This window comes from Pan paniscus, chromosome 19, assembly GCF_029289425.2.
Source record: "Pan paniscus chromosome 19, NHGRI_mPanPan1-v2.0_pri, whole genome shotgun sequence".
Lineage (NCBI taxonomy): Eukaryota > Metazoa > Chordata > Mammalia > Primates > Hominidae > Pan > Pan paniscus.
The window spans coordinates 55,338,694-55,363,895 of NC_073268.2; the positions used below are offsets into that span (position 1 = coordinate 55,338,694).

The 25,202-nt window shown below is 37.3% G+C and overlaps 1 protein-coding gene across 5 annotated transcripts in view; it reads left to right on the forward strand.

The window, feature by feature from the left end:
* Positions 1-25,202, forward strand: part of LOC100983898 (coiled-coil domain-containing protein 144A) — a 97,271-nt gene that overhangs the window by 15,018 nt on the left and 57,051 nt on the right. For 4 of the 5 annotated variants that reach the window (XM_063599210.1, XM_055101215.2, XM_063599211.1 and 1 more), the window contains exons 3-8: positions 5,921-6,169; positions 8,247-8,320; positions 9,575-10,411; positions 12,445-12,581; positions 21,018-21,051; positions 21,337-21,478. In XM_063599210.1, coding sequence (XP_063455280.1) covers positions 5,921-6,169; positions 8,247-8,320; positions 9,575-10,411; positions 12,445-12,581; positions 21,018-21,051; positions 21,337-21,478 — 1,473 coding nt within the window. The remainder of the gene's footprint in view (positions 1-5,920; positions 6,170-8,246; positions 8,321-9,574; positions 10,412-12,444; positions 12,582-21,017; positions 21,052-21,336; positions 21,479-25,202) is intronic. The other variant, XM_055101216.2, reaches the window with a different exon arrangement.

The window sequence follows — 25,202 nt, forward strand, 5'->3', positions numbered from 1 at the left end:
CATCTCATTATAATTAAAATAGTTTTAAAAGTATATTTATTATGAGTTTTTGTAAATCCTGTGTCTCTACAATACATACATACAATGCTGTCATGTATATTTAAGCTTAAAATGGTTAGACATAAATTCTGTTTTAAAAAATGTATATCGGTTGTGGAGGAGCCAAGCAAACAAAAAGACAGCAGTAACCTCTGCAGACTTAAATGTCCCTGTCTGACAGCTTTGAAGAGAGCAGTGGTTCTCCCAGCACGCAGCTGGAGATCTGAGAATGGGCAGACTGCCTCCTCAAGTGGGTCCCTGACCCCTGACCCCCGAGCAGCCTAACTGGGAGGCACCCCCCAGCAGGGGCACACTGACACCTCACACGGCAGGGTATTCCAACAGACCTGCAGCTGAGGGTCCTGTCTGTTAGAAGGAAAACTAACAAACAGAAAGGACATCCACACCGAAAACCCATCTGTACATCACCATCATCAAAGACCAAAAGTAGATAAAACCACAAAGATGGGGAAAAAACAGAACAGAAAAACAGGAAACTCTAAAATGCAGAGCGCCTCTCCTCCTCCAAAGGAACGCAGTTCCTCACCAGCAACGGAACAAAGCTGGATGGAGAATGATTTTGACGAGCTGAGAGAAGAAGGCTTCAGACGATCAAATTACTCTGAGCTATGGGAGGACATTCAAACCAAAGGCAAAGAAGTTGAAAACTTTGAAAAAAATTTAGAAGAATGTATAACTAGAATAACCAATACAGAGAAGTGCTTAAAGGAGCTGATGGAGCTGAAAACCAAGGCTCGAGAACTACGTGAAGAATGCAGAAGCCTCAGGAGCCGATGCAATCAACTGGAAGAAAGGGTATCAGCAATGGAAGATGAAATGAATGAAACGAAGCGAGAAGGGAAGTCTAGAGAAAAAAGAATAAAAAGAAATGAGCAAAGCCTCCAAGAAATATGGGACTATGTGAAAAGACCAAATCTACGTCTGATTGGTGTACCTGAAAGTGATGGGGAGAATGAAACCAAGTTGGAAAACACTCTGCAGGATATTATCCAGGAGAACTTCCCCAATCTAGCAAGGCAGGCCAACATTCAGATTCAGGAAATACAGAGAACGCCACAAAGATACTCCTCGAGAAGAGCAACTCCAAGACACATAATTGTCAGATTCACCAAAGTTGAAATGAAGGAAAAAATGTTAAGGGCAGCCAGACAGAAAGGTCGGGTTACCCTCAAAGGGAAGCCCATCAGACTAACAGCGGATCTCTCGGCAGAAACCCTACAAGCCAGAAGAGAGTGGGGGCCAATATTCAACATTCTTAAAGAAAATAATTTTCAACCCAGAATTTCATATCCAGCCAAACTAAGCTTCATAAGTGAAGGAGAAATAAAATACTTTACAGACAAGCAAATGCTGACCGATTTTGTCACCACCAGGCCTGCCCTAAAAGAGCTCCTGAAGGAAGCGCTAAACATGGAAAGGAACAACCGGTACCAGCCGCTGCAAAATCATGCCAAAATGTAAAGACCATCAAGACTAGGAAGAAACTGCATCAACTAACGAGCAAAATCACCAGCTAACATCATAATGACAGGATCAAATTCACACATAACAATATTAACTTTAAATGTAAATGGACTAAATTCTCCAATTAAAAGACACAGTCTGGCAAGTTGGATAAAGAGTCAAGACCCATCAGTGTGCTGTATTCAGGAAACCCATCTCACGTGCAGAGACACACATAGGCTTAAAATAAAAGGATGGAGGAAGATCTACCAAGCAAATGGAAAACAAAAAAAGGCAGGGGTTGCAATCCTAGTCTCTGATAAAACAGACTTTAAACCAACAAAGATCAAAAGAGACAAGGCCATTACATAATGGTAAAGGGATCAATTCAACAAGAGGAGCTAACTATCCTAAATATTTATGCACCCAATACAGGAGCACCCAGATTCATAAAGCAAGTCCTGAGTGACCTACAAAGAGACTTAGACTCCCACACATTAATAATGGGAGACTTTAACACCCCACTGTCAACATTAGACAGATCAACGAGACAGAAAGTCAACAAGGATACCCAGGAATTGAACTCAGCTCTGCACCAAGCGGACCTAATAGACATCTACAGAACTCTCCACCCCAAATCAACAGAATATACATTTTTTTCAGCACCACACCACACCTATTCCAAAATTGACCACATAGTTGGAAGTAAAGCTCTCCTCAGCAAATGTAAAAGAACAGAAATTATAACAAACTATCTCTCAGACCACAGTGCAATCAAACTAGAACTCAGGATTAAGAATCTCACTCAAAGCCGCTCAACTACATGGAAACTGAACAACCTGCTCCTGAATGACTGCTGGGTACATAACGAAATGAAGGCAGAAATAAAGATGTTCTTTGAAACCAACGAGAACAAAGACACAACATACCAGAATCTCTGGGACGCATTCAAAGCAGTGTGCAGAGGGAAATTTATAGCACTAAATGCCCACAAGAGAAAGCAGGAAAGATCCAAAATTGACACCCTAACATCACAATTAAAAGAACTAGAAAAGCAAGAGCAAACACATTCAAAAGCTAGCAGAAGGCAAGAAATAACTAAAATCAGAGCAGAACTGAAGGAAATAGAGACACAAAAAACCCTTCAAAAAATTAATGAATCCAGGAGCTGGTTTTTTGAAAGGATCAACAAAATTGATAGACCGCTAGCAAGACTAATAAAGAAAAAAAGAGAGAAGAATCAAATAGACGCAATAAAAAATGATAAAGGGGATATCACCACCGATCCCACAGAAATACAAACTACCATCAGAGAATACTACAAACACCTCTACGCAAATAAACTAGAAAATCTAGAAGAAATGGATACATTCCTCGACACATATACTCTCCCAAGACTAAACCAGGAAGAAGTTGAATCTCTGAATAGACCAATAACAGGAGCTGAAATTGTGGCAATAATCAATAGTTTACCAACCAAAAAGAGTCCAGGACCAGATGGATTCACAGCCGAATTCTACCAGAGGTACAAGGAGGAACTGGTACCATTCCTTCTGAAACTATTCCAATCAATAGAAAAAGAGGGAATCCTCCCTAACTCATTTTATGAGGCCAGCATCATTCTGATACCAAAGCCTGGCAGAGACACAACCAAAAAAGAGAATTTTAGACCAATATCCTTGATGAACATTGATGCAAAAATCCTCAATAAAATACTGGCAAACCGAATCCAGCAGCACATCAAAAAGCTTATCCACCATGATCAAGTGGGCTTCATCCCTGGGATGCAAGGCTGGTTCAACATACGCAAATCAATAAATGTAATCCAGCATATAAACAGAGCCAAAGACAAAAACCACATGATTATCTCAATAGATGCAGAAAAAGCCTTTGACAAAATTCAACAACCCTTCATGCTAAAAATTCTCAATAAATTAGGTATTGATGGGACATATTTCAAAATAATAAGAGCTATCTATGACAAACCCACAGCCAATATCATACTGAATGGGCAAAAACTGGAAGCATTCCCTTTGAAAACTGGCACAAGACAGGGATGCCCTCTCTCACCGCTCCTATTCAACATAGTGTTGGAAGTTCTGGCCAGGGCAATCAGGCAGGAGAAGGAAATAAAGGGTATTCAATTAGGAAAAGAGGAAGTCAAATTGTCCCTGTTTGCAGACGACATGATTGTTTATCTAGAAAACCCCATCGTCTCAGCCCAAAATCTCCTTAAGCTGATAAGCAACTTCAGCAAAGTCTCAGGATACAAAATCAATGTACAAAAATCACAAGCATTCTTATACACCAACAACAGACAAACAGAGAGCCAAATCATGAGTGAACTCCCATTCACAATTGCTTCAAAGAGAATAAAATACCTAGGAATCCAACTTACAAGGGATGTGAAGCACCTCTTCAAGGAGAACTACAAACCACTGCTCAAGGAACTAAAAGAGGATACAAACAAATGGAAGAACATTCCTTGCTCATGGGTAGGAAGAATCAATATCGTGAAAATGGCCATACTGCCCAAGGTAATTTACAGATTCAATGCCATCCCCATCAAGATACCAATGACTTTCTTCACAGAATTGGAAAAAACTACTTTAAAGTTCATATGGAACCAAAAGAGAGCCCGCATCGCCAAGTCAATCCTAAGCCAAAAGAACAAAGCTGGAGGCATCACACTACCTGACTTCAAACTATACTACAAGGCTACAGTAACCAAAACAGCATGGTACTGGTACCAAAACAGAAATATAGATCAATGGAACAGAACAGAGCCCTCAGAAATAACGCCGCTTACCTACAACTATCTGATCTTTGACAAACCTGAGAAAAACAAGCAATGGGGAAAGGATTCCCTATTTAATAAATGGTGCTGGGAAAACTGGCTAGCCATATGTAGAAAGCTGAAACTGGATCCCTTCCTTACACCTTATACAAAAATCAATTCAAGATGGATTAAAGATTTAAACATTAGACCTAAAACCATAAAAACCCTAGAAGAAAACCTAGGCATTACCATTCAGGACATAGGCGTGGGCAAGGACTTCATGTCCAAAACACCAAAAGCAATGGCAACAAAAGCCAAAATTGACAAATGGGATCTAATTAAACTAAAGAGCTTCTGCACAGCAAAAGAAACTACCATCAGAGTGAATAGACAACCTACAACATGGGAGAAAATTTTCGCAACCTACTCATCTGACAAAGGGCTAATATCCAGAATCTACAGTGAACTCAAACAAATTTACAAGAAAAAAACAAACAACCCCATCAAAAAGTGGGCGAAGGACATGAACAGGCACTTCCCAAAAGAAGACATTTATGCAGCCAAAAAACACATGAAAAAATGCTCATCATCACTGGCCATCAGAGAAATGCAAATCAAAACCACTATGAGATATCATCTCACACCAGTTAGAATGGCAATCATTCAAAAGTCAGGAAACAACAGGTGCTGGAGAGGATGTGGAGAAATAGGAACACTTTTACACTGTTGGTGGGACTGTAAACTAGTTCAACCATTGTGGAAGTCAGTGTGGCGATTCCTCAGGGATCTAGAACTAGAAATACCATTTGACCCAGCCATCCCATTACTGGGTATATACCCAAATGACTATAAATCATGCTGCTATAAAGACACATGCACACGTATGTTTATTGCGGCATTATTCACAATAGCAAAGACTTGGAACCAACCCAAACGTCCAACAATGATAGACTGGATTAAGAAAATGTGGCACATATACACCATGGAATACTATGCAGCCATAAAAAATGATGAGTTCATATCCTTTGTAGGGACATGGATGAAATTGGAAACCATCATTCTCAGTAAACTATCGCAAGAACAAAAAACCAAACACCGCATATTCTCACTCATAGGTGGGAATTGAACAATGAGATCACATGGACACAGGAAGGGGAATATCATACTCTGGGGACTGTGGTGGGGAGGGGGGAGGGATAGCATTGGGAGATATACCTAATGCTAGATGACGAGTTAGTGGGTGCAGCGCACCAGCATGGCACATGTATACATATGTAACTAACCTGCACAATGTGCACATGTACCCTAAAACTTAAAGTATAATAAAAAAAAAAAAATGTATATCCACGAAGAATCTTAATGGAAAGCAAAATATGTAATAGAGACTGCTGAGTGAATAAAAGTAAGTAATAGTAAACAGTAAAAATGTAGAAAAGTGAGAGATGATAGTTAATTAAACTTACCTGAATGAATTGTAAGCATAGGACATGTAAAATATAATAAGCCTGAATGCATAGTGTGTTGTGGGAGAGAGCAGGATGTGGGACTGTTTCTGTGAAGAAAGCATGTATACAAGTTAGTCAAATTATTGTGTTATTTACATCCTAAAAATGAAAACTTCATTTTCGGATTTTTCAGATTGGCATCCTACTAATTTGACCCTTAGTGATGAGACTTGTCAGAGATCCAAGAATCTGAAAGTTGATGATAAATGTCCATCTGTATCACCATCAATGCCTGAAAATCAGTCAGCAACCAAAGAACTGGGACAGATGAACTTAACAGAACGAGAAAAGATGGACACTGGAGTTGTACTTCTCTCAGGGAATGATACTCTCCATGACCTGTGCCAATCACAGCTACCAGAAAACAAAGAGAGCAAAGAAGGTAACAAAGAAGCATAGAGAATTCAGTCCTAGAGTGCCTCTGCTTGGCTGCATAGAGCTATAGTTCTGACTTAAAAAAACTTTTTCTGGTAAAATGTGCTTTGTGTTTACTCACCTTTTGCACTGAACAGAATACCTTTTGGCAGGATATTTGTGTTCTTCCTTTAACCAAAGCAACATCTAGATAACAGAGAATTAGGGGAAAGCATGATTTTCTTTAGGAAGTAGGATTATATTTAGAATATAGGGACTAAGTATGTTTAGGGACTAACATAGGATTATATTTAGGATAACTTAGTAGAGACCTAAAGATTGCTGACTCAAACACAATGTGGTTTCTTTGCTTTATTTTTACAGCTCTGAATTCACAGCTGTTAGTTATAACTATATGCACTATAATTTAAAAGACACCTTCCCACACCTGTAATCTCAGCACTTTAGGAGGCCGAGGTGGGTGGATCACGAGGTCAGTAGTTCGAGACCAGCCTGGCCAATATGGTGAAACCCCATCTCTACTAAAAATACAAAAAAAACTAGCCGGGCATGGTGGTGAACGCCTGTAGTCCCAGCTACTCAGGAGGCTGAAGCAGGAGAATCGCTGGAACCCAGAAGGTGGAGGTTGCAGTGAGCCGAGATTGCGCCACTGCACTCCAACCTGGGCAATAGAGGAAGACTCTGTCTCAAAAAACAAAAACAAAAACAAAAAAACACCTTCCAAAAGCAAATATTAAGTGACTTCCTATCGTTTCTATGACTTTGTGTATTATAGAATTGACTTTCCAAGTCAGTAATTAATGAGACTTATTGAGAATTTGCTGCATAGTATCTCCTTGGCTGTGTCCACATGAGCTACCACCTTGCGTTAATAAATGTGTTCGCTAGGGATGTTGGTTTTGGCATTGACAGTGTTCTATCACCAATGCAAATAAGACCAGGGACCACTCTTGAGAACATTAATGTCCAAGCATCTTAAAATTATACGTAAGGCTTTCATAATGTGACTTCTGCTCAGCTCTCCATCTTTAGCCCTTTCCCCCGTGTGCCCTTTCTCTGGCCTTACTGAACTGCTGGTCCTGTCCTGCTGACCCATCCTTCGATTGCAGGCAAACACATATACTCTTTCAGGCCTCTTTCTGCCTTTTGTTGCTGCCTGTCATGCTCTCACTCTTTCCTGTCCCCTACCCCTTCTAATTAGGCTAGCCTCACTCTTTAAGCCTCAGCTCGGGCAGGATCTCTAGAAAAGTCATCTCTGACATGCTTTCTTTTCACTCTTTAAATCCTAGTGCCTAGCACATAGCAAGACTCAATACATAATTGCTGAGTAAAATAGATAATGACTCTTTGTACAAAGATGATTTTCAAGATTGTTCCCTACAGTCAAGGAGCAAAGGGAATAGACATGTAAAGCAATAATTGACAGTTCGGGTGGTGGAGATGCAGTAGAAAAATCAGTAAAGTTCTAGGGCAGCCCTAAGGAAGGAGATACCTAGATACCTATTTACCTGGGGAAAGATGAGGATGAGGGTCAACTTCACCTAGCAGTCTGTTTTTTATTTTATGTATTTTATTTATTTATTTTTAGCAGTCTGTTTTAAAAGATGAAAATATTAATACATTTGTCAGAATAATACAGGGAACCATTTCAGATGTTAGGAAGAGGTTGTACACCAATAAAGGTGTCCACAGTCATTTTGGAAATCATTAATAAGGTACTATTATGAAGTGGAGAACAGTATGCAGCATTGCCTGATAATATTGCTACTGCATTCCAAAATTTTGTTTTGTTTGTGATGGCTTTGTTCATTGATGTTGGGTGGATGAATCTGTGAGTGAATCTTCAACATGATTATATTTCTTTAACCTGGTGGCATCTAGTGTCTCCCAGAAAGTGGTTTGTTGAAGTTTTGGAGAATTAGAAGTATTTCTTAAAGAAGTAAGTATTCCACTAAAGATCAAGCTTCATTTAAACTCTCAATTTATGAAATAAAATGAAATGTAATTTAAAATCTATTTTTATAAAGACTATGTCTTTTATCTAACTGTTCTAAGTAGTTTAACTGAACGTTTGGATTTTGCAGCAGAACAAGACTTGGAGCTGACATCAGAGGAAGAGCAAGAAAGACTTAAAGGATGCGAAAATAAGCAGCCACAGGTGTGGAAACATTTAAACTAAAATCTAAATTTCTGGTTTAATACTCTTTGCTTTGCTTTAATAATATAAGCTAGCCCAAATGAAATTACCTCTCAGACTAGCCTTTGAGAATCAGTAGATCCTTACTTAATATTTAATTTTAAATACATTTAAACTAGTTATAAAACACAATATTGTTAGAATCTATCATAACTTATAGTTAATCTTTACCCTTGGAGTAGAGGCAAACATTCCAGAATTTTGTTTGCTCTTCCATTCTTACAATATCCTTACGGGATAAAGAAGGTAATGTCAATTATTGACTTATATTATTAAGCAACAGAAATTATGAACAATTTAACAGTGATGGCCACTGAGTTGGATTCATGGTATAAGAGTAATCATGGCCAGTGGCTCAAATTTTGCAGTTTTATATTGCCAGTTACTAATGCCTAGGTTAAAGATGTGGCCTTTCATTGACTTCACGGTCTACATTCAGTGAGAGTGGGGTTATGAAATCAACCCAACTGCCTATTAAGGGACTCATACCTTGCAGAATGGGATCTTTGGTGTTAGGGTACAAACAATAACTTTCTAACTTTTTAGATGCAGAAACTTAGTAAGAATTATCTTTAAAGTTTTAGTTAGTGTTATTAGGGGACCATAGTATATATTAGAACTGAACTGAAGAAGATAGTCTAGATATATAACCCTATGATGTTACAGTATATAATTTGAATTAAAACTTAAGAATTTGCTTTTGTTTCTGATTGGTGTTGATTCAGGCTCCTAATAATTTGAAGATTGCCTACCCTCCAGTTAGTAATCTATAGAACTTACATGTAGTAATATATAGTACTTACATGTAGTAATATGTAGTACTTACATGTACTGTAGGGGCTCACTTTTCAAGTGAGGAAGCCTTTGTAACACTAGAAATCATCTGCTAATTCATTTTTGGTAGATTTAACACATAATGAATTAAGTTTATTCCAAACAAACAGTGACAAAGTTAAGTTTGCTGGTTCATATTTTTCTCCTCCTTTCAGCTAAGACAATTTTTTTTAACTTCTTAGTTACAAGCCAGTGATTTGGGAGTAGCTAAACCTAGATGAAGAAGTTTAACCGTTAAATTTTCATTTTAATTGTTTGTGAATTTTTCTTTGTTCATACCTGTTATTTAAGGACAAAGCTATTTTTAAAACATGTAGCCCAACAGAGAAGACACCCAAGAAACAAAACAAGCAAATTAATCTTCCACTTTTGCATCTGCAGAAAACGTCTCAAGAACCAGAAATGGCTAAGGATTGTGATAGAGAGGATATACCTATATATCCAGTACTTCCTCATGTGCAAAAATCTGAGGAAATGCGGATTGAACAAGACAAATTAGAGTGGAAAAACCAATTAAAACTCGTCATAAATGAGTTAAAGCAGAGGTTTGGTGAAATTTATGAAAAATACAAAATTCCGGCTTGTCCTGAGGAAGAGCCACTACTTGATAACTCTACAAGAGGAACAGATGTAAAGGATATTCCCTTTAATTTGACAAATAACATACCTGGTTGTGAGGAAGAAGATGCATCTGAAATATCTGTCTCAGTGGTATTCGAGACATTTCCTGAACAAAAAGAACCCAGTCTCAAAAATATCATCCATCCATACTATCATCCATACCCTGGGTCCCAGGAACATGTTTGCCAGTCATCTTCTAAGCTTCATTTACATGAAAATAAATTAGACTGCGACAATGATAACAAACCAGGCATTGGACATATTTTTAGTACAGATAAGAACTTTCATAATGATGCAAGCACTAAGAAAGCAAGGAACCCAGAAGTGGTTATGGTTGAAATGAAAGAAGACCAAGAGTTTGATTTGCAAATGACAAAAAATATGAACCAAAATAGTGACAGTGGCAGTACAAATAACTATAAAGGCCTGAAACCTAAATTAGAAAATCTGAGTTCTTTACCACCAGATTCTGACAGAACATCAGAAGTATATCTACATGAAGAATTACAGCAAGACATGCAAAAGTTTAAGAATGAGGTCAACACATTAGAAGAGTTCCTGGCTTTGAAGAAAGAAAATGTTCAACTTCATAAAGAGGTAGGGTTTTACTTGTTGCCACTCTTTGTTTTTTCTCTCAATTATCTGGTCCATTCTGATTTTCCACTTAGGAAAAGCATATGAAAAGCATACAGTTTGGTTGTCTAAATCTGTAATTGTGTGTAGAAACAGATGATTTCTAAGTAATAGGAGTTTAGGAAAACTTTCTCATAATCTTTGTTTCTTAATTGACCTAAGTCTCTCTGTCAGTCTTCCAAGTGGCGTATGGATTGTGAAACTCATGTAGCCATATATCATGTGACCTTCAGAACCAGGAGAGGCGTCAAGAAAATCGCTAAAGGAAATGTGATGAGCTTGAGGGCTTTTTCCTTTTACCGACTTAAAGATGAGTTGTGTCTAACAATAAGATGGGAATACAGTAGAAAGGAAGCAATGACTAAGAAGAGATATAAAAATGTATCTAGCAGGCGTGGTGGCAAACACCTGTAGTCTCAGCTACTAGGGAGCCTAAGGCAGGAGGATCATTTGAGGCCAGGCATTCTGGGCCGTAGTGTGCTATGCCGATCAGGTGTTCACACTAAGTTCGGCATCAATATGGTGACCTCCTGGGAGCGGGGCACCACCAGATTTGCTAAGGAAGGGTGAACCAGCCCAGGTCGGAAATGGAGCAGGTCATAAGTAACTCCTGTGCTGATCAGTAGTGGGATCGTGCCTGTGAATAGCTACTGCATTCCAGCCTGGGCAACATAGTGAGACCTCATCTCTTACTAAAAAAAAAAAAGAAAAGAAAAAAAAAAGTATCCAGCCCTGAGAGCTGCAGCAAATATTCCTGGCCAATGAATCTGTTTATTGTGCTTTTCAGGTTTATCTGTTTAACTCAAACTGTTGGAACTTAGAATTGCATCATGACCACTTTAAATATTTTTCAACAACAAGTATATACACTTTAATATATTTGTTAATATAACTACTCTCCACTGTTTCTGTTGAATCAGACCTTTATGTTATGTTGCTTAATAAAGTACAGTAAGTTTTGGCATATATATTTTTTCCATGTAAGTAGCATAAATGCTCAGCCAAACACTTAGTATATGATGCCAAAGTAGAAAGCTGAGTCTTCTACATTGATTAGGGCAGGCCTCCCACCCTCTGCTAAGGCATTAAATTATTTTACCCAAGTCACACTTTTAACCTATCTGATTAATTTGCTGAATTTGTCTGATTCAGCATTATGGAATTGTACTGTCTCTTTTGGTGCCACAAAATGCTAGGTAATGGCACTTTAGGGGCTTTGGATCAATCATTTTAATCTTTTTTGGCTTTAGCCCAGTTATCAATAGAGAGTGAGCTAAAGTAGATTCTTATACTGTATATCCTCCAGCTATAAACTTTTATGGCTATTGAATGTGAAATTTGGGAAGCATCTCATTTCCAGAATTCCACCCTAGCTCAGCAGTTTCACTCTGCTTTTTGTGTTGTGGCAGACTTGTATTTCAGTAAGCACCTTCACCTTTTTGATATCCCAGGATTCAAATGAAAAAAAAAAAAAAAAGACAAAAGTTAGTGGGGGAAAAGAATAGCTTAGTGCAGAAAAGGGAAAGCTTCCTTTCTTTTCCTGAAACCCCACAGTGTTGTATCCTCTCAATCTGGCTGTTTAATATGAAAGTCAAGTGACAAAGACAGAAGAAGACATGCTTTGTGTCTTTATCTTCTTATTCATGTTTGTGCCAGTCAAATGAGGTAAAAATTCATAATACATAGTGAAGGGTGGTTGGGAATAAAAGCACAAAATTAAGAAGGGCCCTGGTTGAAATTTTGGAAAATTCTGTCTCATTCATTGAAACAGAAATGAAGCTGACTTTACAAAAATGTTGATGATAAAATTATGATAATTATAATTATATGATGATAGTTCCAGATGTGATAAAATTAAAGTAAGCACCAAATATTTTAATGACTAAAATTATAATTAAACTGAGTCAAGTGATGATGAAATCAATGAAAACAGAAAAAAGTTCTTTGTATTGAATAAAGCAATAATAATCATCGTGAACATCAAACTCTCACTCAAGGTTGAAGAAGAAATGGAGAAGCACAGAAGTAATAGCACAGAATTATCAGGAACCCTAACTGATGGTACTACTTTTGGCAATGATGATGATGGACTAAATCAGCAGATTCCTAGGAAGGAAAATGGAGAGCATGACAGGTAAGCCTATAGCAGTGTTTAACAGGAGACAATTGGTCAAGCGTGGTGGCTCACGCCTGTAATCCAGCAATTTGGGAGGCCAAGGTGGGTGAATCACCTGAGGTCAGGAGTTCAAGACCAGCCTGACCAACATGGATAAACCCCGTCTCTACTAAAAATACAAAATTAGCCAGGTGTAGTGGTGCATGCCTGTAATCCCAGTTACTCAGGAGGCTGAGGCAAGAGAATCGTTTGAGCCTGGGAAGCGGGGGTTGTGGTGAGCCATTTTCATGCCATTGCACTTGAGCCCGGGCAACAAGAGTAAAACTCCATTTCAAAAAAAAAAAAAAAAAAGCAAAAACAGAAACAAAAACAAAAAACAGGAGACAATTATGTGCTATGAAATGAATCCTAATTTGGGCTAATATTCATGATGAACAGATTTTATACTTTTACTAGGATATTCAGCCTTCCTTGGTTATCAGAAAAATGCAAACTAACAATGAGACACCATGTTTTCCAATCATATTGATATTTTATTTAAAAAATAGGAAGTATTGGCAAATGTGAAGAAAAAGGCGTTTTCATACACTTGTTAAATGAAATTGATGAATCCTTTTTGCAGGGTAATTTAGTAGCATGTATCAAAATTTCAAATATGTCACTTCTTTAACCTAACAACTTCACTTTTGGGACAAGATCCTACAGGAAAGTATGACTTGTGTAAACACATACACATATGTGTTAAGGACATTTATTACATGTAGTATGGAACATACAATAGGCTAATAGGTTAAATATATATAATGTTAAGTATATATGATATATTTATGTTAAGGATATTTATATATGTTACATATATACTTATGTATAAGGATATTTATTATAGCATTGTAATATCAAGAAGTTGGAGATAGTCTAAATCCTTAGCAATAAGGAAATAGTACAATTGTCCTACCCAGAAAATAATGTAGCATGCACTCATTTTAATAAAAGAAGTTGTTAGACCAGGAGTGTACTGATTATTTCACAATTAAAGTCTATTTAAAGCCTTTAGTTTGATGACACATCTTAAGCCAGTTTTGTTGGAATTCTCATAATATCTGCTGAGTTACAAAAGGAAGGAAGCTACATGCTACATTGACACTGTACCTTGTTAGCAACAGAATTCTAGTTATTAAATTTTTGTTTTTTGCTGTCAATGTGTGAGTGCTGAAATACCAGATCCTCAAATTAATCTGAATATTGCCAAGGGATTGCACATGGGGATTCATGTTCCGTGTCAGCTTTTCAATATACTGGGTAAAACTTACTAAAATACAACAGAGGATCTTAGCTCTACTGAACCAAGAATTGGACAGCTCTTTTTGTAAAGAGCCAGTTAGTAAATATTTTAGGCCTTGTGAATTATAAAGGGCATAAGTGTGGCTGCATTTCAAGGAAATTTCCTTATGAAAACAGGCAGTGGGCTGGATTTGCTCCACAAGCACCAATTTGTTGATCCTTGTGCTAAAACCAAGGTGCTGTTATGCAGTGAATCCTCTTTTTAAAGGTACCCTACATGCATGCCATTATCCTTTCTTTTAAAAGATAATGTATTTCAGTAGGAAACACACCATATTTTTCAACAGTAGCTTCATATAATTTAGACAAATTTGATTTACAAAATAAGATTATTTTCTGCACTTGTCCCCTTTTATTCTTGTTATAGAATTCCATATTTTTACTATTACTTTGTATATTTGATGAGTATAAAATATTCTAGAGTTAGATGATTTTTATCAAGCAAGAAATACTTCTCCTGAAACTTTTAGTCTTCCTTGGTCTTTATGTATAAGCATGAGCAAAATGATAATCAGCTTATATAATCTAGAAATGTTCAAGAGGTCTTTTGGTTTTATAAGTTAATGAATTTTTATTTAATACCTTCATCTGGCATTTCAAAAATGCCATATAGATATGATTTTAAAAAAACTTTTAAAGGGTAAAAATATAGCATATAGTTATATAAGAATTGAAAAATACAGCTAAACAAGAAGAAAATTAGATCATCTACAGTCATGCCCCTAGGTATGCTGGCCTTGAAAGAATGGTTTATACTCATGGATTCAGATTTCTTGTCCATTCACTCTTGAGCTGATACCAGTAATTTTCACTCCCACCACTCTTCCAAGATTGTTGTTCTCAAGTTTACCATTGATTTGTAAATCTAGACATTGTTTCTTAGACCTCATTTTATTTAACCTGTCAGCAATATTGGACCCAATGGAAAACTCTCTCCTCCATAACAGTGTCTTCACTTGGCTTTCAGGATCTCACTCACTCACCTGGCTTTTCTTCCTGCCTTTCCAGTCCATCTGTCATAGTCTGTTTTGCTTTCTTCTCATATCCCACCTTTTACACATTGATATGTCCCAGGACTGATATGTCCCAGGACTCAGTCCTCAATCTTCTTTCTCATGGCTTTTACTACCTTGTGTGTGCTAATGATTTCCAAATGCGTGTCTCCAGCCTAGATCTCTCTCCTTAATTCCAGACTTCTATACCAACCTGCCTACTTGACATCTCTGTTTGATTGGTCACGAACTGTTGGGTATCACAAACTTACCAGGTCCAAGATTGGGGTACCGATATTCTTTCTCATACCTACCCCTCACATGGTCTTTCCTACTTGCATTAATGGCAACTCTTGCAGTTGCTCTGCTAGAAACTAAGGTGTCGTCATTGACTCCCCTCTCTCTCTGACACCTCACATCTAATCTGTCAGCAGATCTTGTCAGGAGTACCTGAAGAATATATCCAGAAGCCAGTCATATTTTCCATTTCCAAGCCACCACCATCTGCTCTCTAGATGCATGTAATAGACTGTTAATTGGTCTGTTTTTTTAAAGAAACCTCTTTTCATTAATCCTTAACTCAGTGACCATACTTAAAACATAAGTCAGATGATGTCATTCTTCTGCTCAGATCCATCTGATTGCCTCCCATTTCACTCTGAGTATGTGTCAGGGTTCCTCCTCATACCTAGAAGGCAACACACAATATGCCCTGTTCTCTGTCTCACTTAAACTTCTGTTTCTTATTCCCTTTGCTGTGCTTCAGCTACACTAAACTTCTTGCTCTTCGTTATCTATCACAGTTGCTTAAACACCCCAGGCACACCTCTGTACTGGGCAGTTCCCTGTGTCTGGGATGCCTTTTCCTCAGATAGCCTCCTGGCTTTCTTTTTCCATTCCTTCAGTTCTTTACTTAAAAGCCCCTTTCTCAATAAGGACTTTTCTGGCCATCCTAGAATTCCCACTATCCCTCCTCTCAAACCTGTAAACATTTCATTTTCCTGCTTTAGTTTTTCTCCTTTAACACTGTATATTTTGCCTAATCTATCTATGGTTATTGTGTTTATTTCACTCCCGTGAGTAGGATGTTTGTGTGCCTAGAAAAGGGCCTAGCTTGCAATAAGTAGCTACTCAATAAATATTTATTAAATGAGCAACTGAAGTTTACCCTTCGGTGTATTGTTTTAAACATTAGATTGATTCTCAGGTAAAAAAAAAAAAAAAAAGAAAGAAAAAGAAAGGTTTCACATGGGTTCATTCTAATGCTTTTGCCTGGAAATTATATGTGTTTTTGGATTTTTTGGCTCTTTGTAATAAGCGACATTCTTTGTATTAATAGTTTTCCATTTAGAGAGAAAAGCTCAATATTGTGGTTACTCACTATTTATTCTTTTACTAATAATCATGATAGTTTTACTTATGATAAAATGGATCAAAGGAATTACATAGTTCATTGGTAATTTATAAAGAAAATTAAAATTTAAGGGTGGTAAATTTAATGGACTTAAAATTGTTTCCAATTGATTATGAACCTTCAGTATTTGAAGTTAAAAGACCAAGTTGGCATGTGTTGCTTTCTATAAGAGAGCTATGCTCATCAGGCACTCTGTATTCTGACAGAGCAGCTGTTGATCTTACATAGGGTTGCGGGAGGAGCGGACTTGAAGCATTGGCAGACTCTCAGCGGCATAAGAGGGTTAACATCATCTGGAGAAACATGGCTATCTGAGTGAGGCTGCTGTGGGTTGGTTAACACTCCCAGGCTTGTGGATTGGAGTGAGTTTGTGTTTAATTGGCTGTCTTTCCGAAGCAAGTGGCCCACATTGATATTGGTTGGTGAGAGAGGCCAATGGTCACTGATGATTGACTGTATTTACAACTGGCTGTGGGTGGTTGCTTGTTACAAATGTAGCTACTAAGTTTGAGACAACTTTAAACTGCAGTTTTCTGTTTAAAAGTTGCCTTCCATCAACTATGTTTAAAATGAAAATGATTTCATATTCCAGAACTATAGACTTAATTTGGAAGTGTGGGTCAAGAGGAATTGTTTAATAATTGCTCTCAGGAAGATCTCTTTTTTTGATGCTTAGTCTTAACCAGAAGAATCCGCTACATAGTTAAAAAACAAGCAAACAAACAAACAAACAAAAAGCAATTATTAATTTTGTTTCAGTTTTTAGTATTTTCAGAGACTTCTGCTAAACTCCTAATCTCCAGTGGGAAATGTTTGTCTCTTTGTTAATGTATGTAGTTATATGATAGTGATATTCTTTTTTTTATTCTTTAATCTTTTTTTGTTCACTTTCTCTTCCATGCAATGATAGTGATATAATGTGTGTTTACTTCATAAAAAAGTAATTACAGTTTTCTGCTGGCAAATCCACCTTTTTATATTAAGACTAAGTACTAGACTAAATATGTGGGAAATTTACCAAATTATTTTATTTTCAAACAAACATATAACTAATCAGAATATTGCTATTTTTGAACAATATATAATGACTATAATGACATTTAGGAATTTTAACACTAAGATTTTTTTCTTCCCGAGACATTTCCTTGATTTCTTTCATGTAATATGTGCCTGTTATTTTTAAAACTTGGTTTAATCTGTTTAAACATTATTATATTTAAAAACAAAACCCAAAACATAGCACAGATCTAAATATGAGTTTCATGTGTGAGAGTCATTGCCTGTGTGCAGTGGACTCCAGCTGTTTTTTTTTGTTTTGTTTTTTTTTTTTTGAGACGCAGGCTCGCTCTGTCGCCCAGGCTGGAGTGCAGTGGCGCCATCTCAGCTCACTGCAAGCTCCGCCTCCTGGGTTCCCGTCATTCTCCTGCCCCAGCCTCCCGAGTAGCTGGGACTACAGGCACCCGCCACCGCACCCGGCTAATTTTTTGTATTTTTAGTAGAGACGGGGTTTCACCGTGGTCTCGATCTCCTGACCTCATGATCCGCCCGCCTCGGCCTCCCAAAGTGCTGGGATTACAGGCGTGAGCCACCGCGCCCGGCCAGCTGTTTTTTTTTTTTCTTTTCTTTTTTCTTTGTGACAGAGTCTCACTCTGTCACCAGGCTGGAGTGCAGTGGCAATCTCAGCTCACTGCAACCTCCAGCTCCTGGGTTCAAGCGATTCTTCTGCCTCAGCCTCCCGAATAGCTGGGACTACAGGTGCGCCACCATGCCCAGCTAATTTTTGTATTTTTAGTAGAGATGGGTTTCACCATGTTGGCCAGGATGGTCTCGATCTATTGACCTCATGATCCGCCCGCCTCAGCCTCCCAAAGTGCTGGGATTACAGGTGTGAGCCACCGCACCCAGCTGACTCCAGCTTTTTAGTGTGGCATTCATCTTCCATTCTTACTTTCTTTGTGTTTTACACTTTTCCTTTCAAGTTCCTAGGAAACACCCAGACTCCATGGGACTAATCTTTGTGCTGTCATTCCATTCTCCAAGTGGAGTAGTTTTCTCTGTTTTTTCCCTGGTGAGCTCCTCTTATATTTTGCCTCTTCTGTAACACCTTCCTTGTGCTAAAATATAACTTTCCATATATCAACTCTGAAACTACACATTGTATCATAATTGCATATTACCTGGTTTTTGAGGCAGGAAATATATATTTCTTTATATGTTGTTGATAATTCATAACTGTGTTTTTTGAATTAATGAATTGAGATGGGGAAGAGTTGGAATTTTACAAAATTTTTTTATTTGTTATCAGTAGAATTATTATAAAACATTGGCTTTTTGTAGATTTTTTAAAGTTGTGGTTCTGCATTACATGTGAAGGAAGTAAAGAAAAATGAAAATAAAAAATGTACCTCAAAATAATCTCTGATTACGCCAGTGTTTGAGAAGGCTAATTTAGTAACTTGTGGTCTGCTACAAGGAGATGATGACAGCAGTTTAAGTGAAATAGATGAGGTTGAAAGAAGTTAAAATGTATAAGTTCTTTATTTCTCTGAGAAGGAATATTCCCAGTGGTTACTTTTTCTGGAAATAGAAAATAGTGTAGTCTGCCAAAGCTAGAGAATACTCAACTATATCAATGCTGAAAGACTGATTATGATGAGGGCTGGTAACTTTGACAAGGAGCAGTTTCAATAAATAATTGCTGTGGAATCCTGACTGTAGTGGATAAGCATAGATACCCCTTGAGGGAACCGTTATTGGGAAAGGCAACAGAGAAATGAGTGATAACTGAAGAAGAATGTGGGATTCAAGGGAATTTTCTTTCTTTTTTATTTCAAAATAGAAGCTTTTAGAGTGTGTTTGTATGCTGCTGGGAATGATAGGGACAAGGATAACATGTTTATGAGATTTAATTTTGTATGTCTAAGTGTTTGAAAGCTCGATTCATTATCTTTTGTAGGTTTTTAGCAAACTAATTGTCCTTAAAGTGTTTATTCATGTAGAGTTTTATGGTAAGAGTTTGTTCCTTCAGCATTGGTTCAGAAATGTAACATATTAGCATAACTGAACCTGTGAATGGTGACCTAAAATTTAAATTATCATATGCAGATTGTTTTTAATTGTGAAATAATAAACATGCAAACACTTAGGCCATACTGAATAGAATTTAAACATCCCTGATGAATAGGTATGATCTGCTGAGGTACTCTAAAATGTCAGGAGTATCAACTTTATAGTTGTTTAGATTCTGGGGAGAAGGGGAGGGTTTTGTTTAAGTACTTTAGAAAAGCTAACTGTTGACAATCTATCAGATTATTACTTCTGGATTATAAAGTGTTTTTTTTTTTTTTTTTTTTTTTTTTTGAGACAGAGTCTTGCTCTTTCACCCAGGCTAGAGTGCAGTGGCACAATCTTAGCTCACTGCAACCTCCACTTCCCAGGTTCAAGCGATTCTCCTGTCTCAGCCTCCTGAGTAGCTGGGATTACAGGCGCCCACCACCGTGCCCAGCTAATTTTTGTATTTTTAGTAGAGACGGGGTTTCATCATCTTGGGAAAGCTGGTCCTGAACTCCTGACCTCGTGATCCATCCACCTCGGCCTCCCAAAGTGCTGAGATTACAGGCGTGAGCCACTGCACCTGGCCTATAAAGTTTTTTTAAAAAATATTTAATCAAGTTGACCTACAATGGATTATAAAGTTCTGAAGTATCAAAACCATGTTTCCCTGGACCAACATTGCCATCAGCATGTATTGTGTGCTCAATGAGTATTTATTTGTTGAACGTGTGAATGAATGGGTGAATACATGAATGAATACCTGTTGATGGATTTCATTAAAAATACTTTTTAGTTTTTTGAAAGTAGGTTTCTAAACTTGCCTCTGTATAAAGTTTTTTTATTAGAAAAAAATTGCAAGATTCTGACATTATTTATAGTTGTAGTCAGAAATGGAATGACAATGTGGGTTCATCTGCTATCATCTCTCTTTAAAACACTTGAAAATAAATGTTACCTTCACAGCATATCATGAAGCACATGTTTTTGAGGCAGAATTCTTGGGTTTGAGTTCTGGGTCTGCTACTGACCAGCTGTATGGGCTGAGGACAGTCACTTGGCCCTTCTGTGCCTATTTTCTTTCTTTATAAAATTCTTAATATGTTACTGACCTCACAGAATTGTTATGAGGATTATATGAGTTTGACACGTGGACAGTGCTCAGAATGATGCACAGTACCTGCATAGTAAGTCCAGAAAAAGCTTACTAATATCATCATTAAAAAAGGGTTTCCCTTATATAAGAATGTGAGTAATATTTTCCAAATAGGTTTTAGTGCCCGTAAAAGCTTGTTTTTATTGAAAAGAACAACAATGAGAAGACCCTGGTATATTTATTTTTATCACATAATGCAGGTAACATGTTTTTTTCTTTTGGTTTTACTATGAGAAATCTTGACCTAAATTTAATTCTTTGTAATTATATTAGTAGTAGTAAATTTCTTTATCCCTTAATGTTGCTGTTTCTGTTTATAGTTTAATGTCCGTTGTAGAAAATTACTGCATTTTACATTACCTGTAAAAAAATTACCTATACACTTGATGAATAGAAGTAACACAAATGCAGACATTTTATATGATAAAACAGTTGTGTTAGATATTCTTTGTATTTTACATCTTTGCTATTTTTCTAAAAGGAATTGTTTTTTTTTTCAGGCCTGCAGATAAAACATCTAATGAAAAGAACGAGGTACTGTAAAAAAGGAAATGATCTAAAATATTGTTTTTAAAAAACAAGTTCTAAAAGGTAAAAATGAAAAAAACAAGATGTTTTGTTGTAAGGCTGTTTGCTTAGAAAAAGTGATGAAGAAACAGTAACCGTTGATAATGGTACCTTTTAAGAACAATCTGTTGCTTTAAGAAGTACCTGTATTTTTGCTCATACAAAAAAAATGGAGAAATACCGCTTCTGTACCTTTAGTATATGCTATAAGTCTTTCGAGGACATTTTGAAACATTATTATTTATCTTATAGGTCAAAAACCAAATATATCCTGAGGCTGACTTTGCTGACTCAATGGAGCCATCTGAAATAGCCTCAGAGGATTGTGAATTGTCTCACTCTGTTTATGAGAATTTTATGTTGCTGATTGAACAACTTAGAATGGAGTATAAAGGTAGGACGACTGCATAAATGCAAGGCCTTTTGATGTATCCTGCAGTAATGTGTGTATACATTGCTGAGAACTGACGTGTGATAGTGAAGCTCATCTCAGAAATACGCTCAGTGTTAAAATAGAGAACTAACTTATCCTCTACACCAAAGAGCTATGATAACTCCACTGTACTTTTCTCAGTGTGAGTGGCATTCCCAGTCTTTTTGTTGACTCTTTCTCTCCTATTCCTTCCCCCAGTGTCAGGTTACCATTTTTTTCTCCACCTGGAATGCTGCGAGAATCTTAGGAATCTTAAAACTGTTTTCCCAAATACCCCACCTCCTAAAACCATGGTCTACTCTGCAATCATAATGATAAATTTTTAAAAATTTGGATCTGATCATGTTACTCCTTTGCTTATAACTCAGCTACTACTTCTTATTGCTATAAGGTTAGAGATCTGAATCCTCTAGCTTTATCCTGCATCGTTTTTACTCTTCTCTTTCCCTGTGTCCCACTCTGTGTCTTATATGTTTGTTCCAGCACTGATAGCTTCAGTGAGGTATAACTGATATATGATAGACTGCACGTATATAAAATATACAATCGTGTGCACATTTGAAACCACCATAATCAAGAGAGTTAACATGTTCATCATCCATAAAAGTCTCTTCTTGTCCCTTTGTCTTTCTTTATTAAGAAACTGCTAAATTGTTTTCCAAAGTATTTGTATTGATTTTGCATTCCAGCCAGAGGTATACGACATTTCTTGTTGTTCTGTATCATCACAAGCTCTTATTATTGCTGTTTTTAAATTTTGAAATTTTAGCCATTCTGATGGATGTGTATTATGCATATCATTATGGTTTTAATGTGCATTACCCTAAGGACTAATAATGTTGAGCATCTTGTATATGCTTATTTGCCACCTGTGAACTGTCTTTTCCAATCTGGGTAGCTTATGAACATTTAAAATTGAGATTCGATTCAATCAGCTTTTTTACATACACCAAAGATAGTCAAACCTTTTCATTTTCAAACTGTTATCTTACTAAACATAGTAAATATTTTAAACTTGTGACAAAATGGTCTCTGTCACAGACAATCAACTCTGCCATTGTAGTATGAGACCAGCCATAGACAATACATATGTTAAAAAACACAGCTGCATTCCATTAAAACTTTATTTGCAAAAATAAGAAGCTGCCCCGCAGGTTGGATTTTACCCATCCCTATTATGTGATCATGATTGTGAATAAAGACAGTTTTACTTCTTCTTTTCAACTCAGGTAGCTTTTATTTCCTTTTCTTTCCTAACTGCACTGGCTTCAGTGCAATGCTGACTAAAATAGTGAAAGGAGACATTCCTGTATTGTTCCTGATCTTACAGGGAAAGCATTCAGTTTTTCATCATGACACATGTTAGTTGTAGGTTTATCAGAGATGCTCTTTATCATGCTGATGGCGTTCCCTTGTATTTGGTTACTGAGAGGGATTTTTTTTTTTTTTAATCAGGAATGAATGTTGTATTTTATCAAATGCCTCTATCTACTGAGATGATCATATGGTTCTTCTCTTTTAGTTTTTTAATGTGGTGAATATTTATATTTTAATGTCAAACAAACCGTGTATTTAGGGATAAACCCCACTTGTTTATGATGTATTATCCTTCTAATGTATCATTGGATTTGATTTGCCAAAGCTTTATTTAGAGCGTTTTAAAAGACTATTTTTTAGAGTAGTTTTAGCTTCACAGCAAAATTGAAAGTAAGGCACAGAGATTATCCCTGTACTCCCTGCCCCCACACGTGCATAGCCTCCACAATTATCAATATCCTCACCAGAGTGCTACACTTGATCTCATTGATGTTCCTGAATTGATAATCCTAATCACCGAAAGTCCATAGTTTATATTAGGGTTCATTCTCGGTGTCTTATATTCTGTGAATTTGGACAAAAGTATAAGGACGTGTATTTATCATTGTAGTATTATCCAAAGTAATTTCAGAGCTTTAAAACTCCTTTGTGCTTCATCTGTTCATCTTTTCCCACCTTCCCTCCCCAACTCTTGGCAACCACTGACTTTTTTTACTGTGTCTATAGTTTTGCCTTTTCCAAAATGTCATTTAGTTGGTATCAGACAGCGTGTAGCCTTTAGACTGGCATCTTTCACTTGGTAATATGCCTTTGTGGTTCCTTCATGTCTTCTCATGGCATGATAGCTCATTATCGCATGGCTGTACCAGAAGTCGTTCACTCACCTAAAGGAGGATATCTTGGTTTCTTGAGAAACTGGTTACGTTTTTACGTCCATGTTCATGAGGGAGTTTTCTCTTTTTGTAATATCATTGTCAGATTTTGGTTCAGGGTAATGCTAGAGTGACAGAATGAGTTGTATTTCTCCTCTATTTTTTTTTTTTGAGGGCGGGGGAGAGGTCATGTAAAATTGTTAAATTGCTTCTTAAATATTTGGTAGAATTCACCAGCATAGCTATCTGGTCCTGGAGTTTTCTTTCTAGGAAGGCTTTACTTATGCTTTCTTTTAGAGATATAGGACAGTTCATGTTATTCCTTCTTAAATTGGACCTTGGTAATTTTTGTTTTTCAAGGAAAGTGTCCATTTTATCAAAGGTGTCATGTTTAGTCACATAAAGCTTACCTTATTATATTTCTATTCTTTTAGTATGTGTAGAATCTTTTTTTTTTTTTTTTTTTTTTAAATTTATTTTTTAGACGCAGTCGCTCTGTTGCCAGGCTGGAGTGCAGTGGCGCGATCTCAGCTCACTGCAACCTCAGCCTCCCAGGTTCAAGCGATTCTCCTGCCTTAGTGCCCCGAGTAGCTGGGACTACCCGCAGGCGCTACCATGCCCAGCTAACTTTTTTTTTTTTTTTGTATTAGTAGAGAGACGGGGTTTCACCATGTTGGCCAGGATGGTCTCGATTTCTTGACCTTGTGATCCGCACGCCTTGGCCTCCCAAAGTGCTGGGATTACAGCCGTGAGCCACGACGCCCGGCCGGAACGTTCCACTTCTCTTATAAATAGTTGACTAAGGTTTCCCAACAGTAAATTAACCTGCTACCACTAGTAAGTAGCCAGACTACGGTCAGGAGAGCAGAAAACTTCATTCCAGGGTTTTCCAACACACAGGCCTCACCATGAACACATTGCACTCGGGAGCTATCTTCAATCATGAACGATGAGCATTTAGATTTATTCCGTGATTCCAAGGACCAGAACTAAGATATACAGGAAGCTCTTTTTTATCTCATTTTAAGAGAAAACGTTCAAGTGTAGTTCAAAGTGTACTTAAGGGAGAAAAAGTTAACTTGTCATAAACATACATGTGATAGAGGTGAATACTCAGGTGGGCAAGAACCTCCAAACAAACTCCAAATTCGCAGCTGACATCTGCTAATAATGTAGAAAATCTCGGGCGATTTTTTTTTAAATTTTCATTTTTTGTAAGGACAGGGTCTCGCTATGTCGCTCAGGCTGGTCTCGAACTCCTAGCCTCAAGCGATCCTCCGCCTCAGCCTCCCAAAGTGCTGGGATTACAAGCGTGAGCCACCACGTCCAGCAACTCCAGTCATTTTTGCATCAATTACCAGCAAAAGTCTATTCAGAAATAGGACTCTCTCAGGCCAGAAGGGAGTCAAGACGAGCCTTGGAGCTGTGCCAGCAGTAAGATCCGCCAGAAGCACTCCAGCTCCAAGGCAGAGCCTGAGCTTTACAGCCGCTAGGTC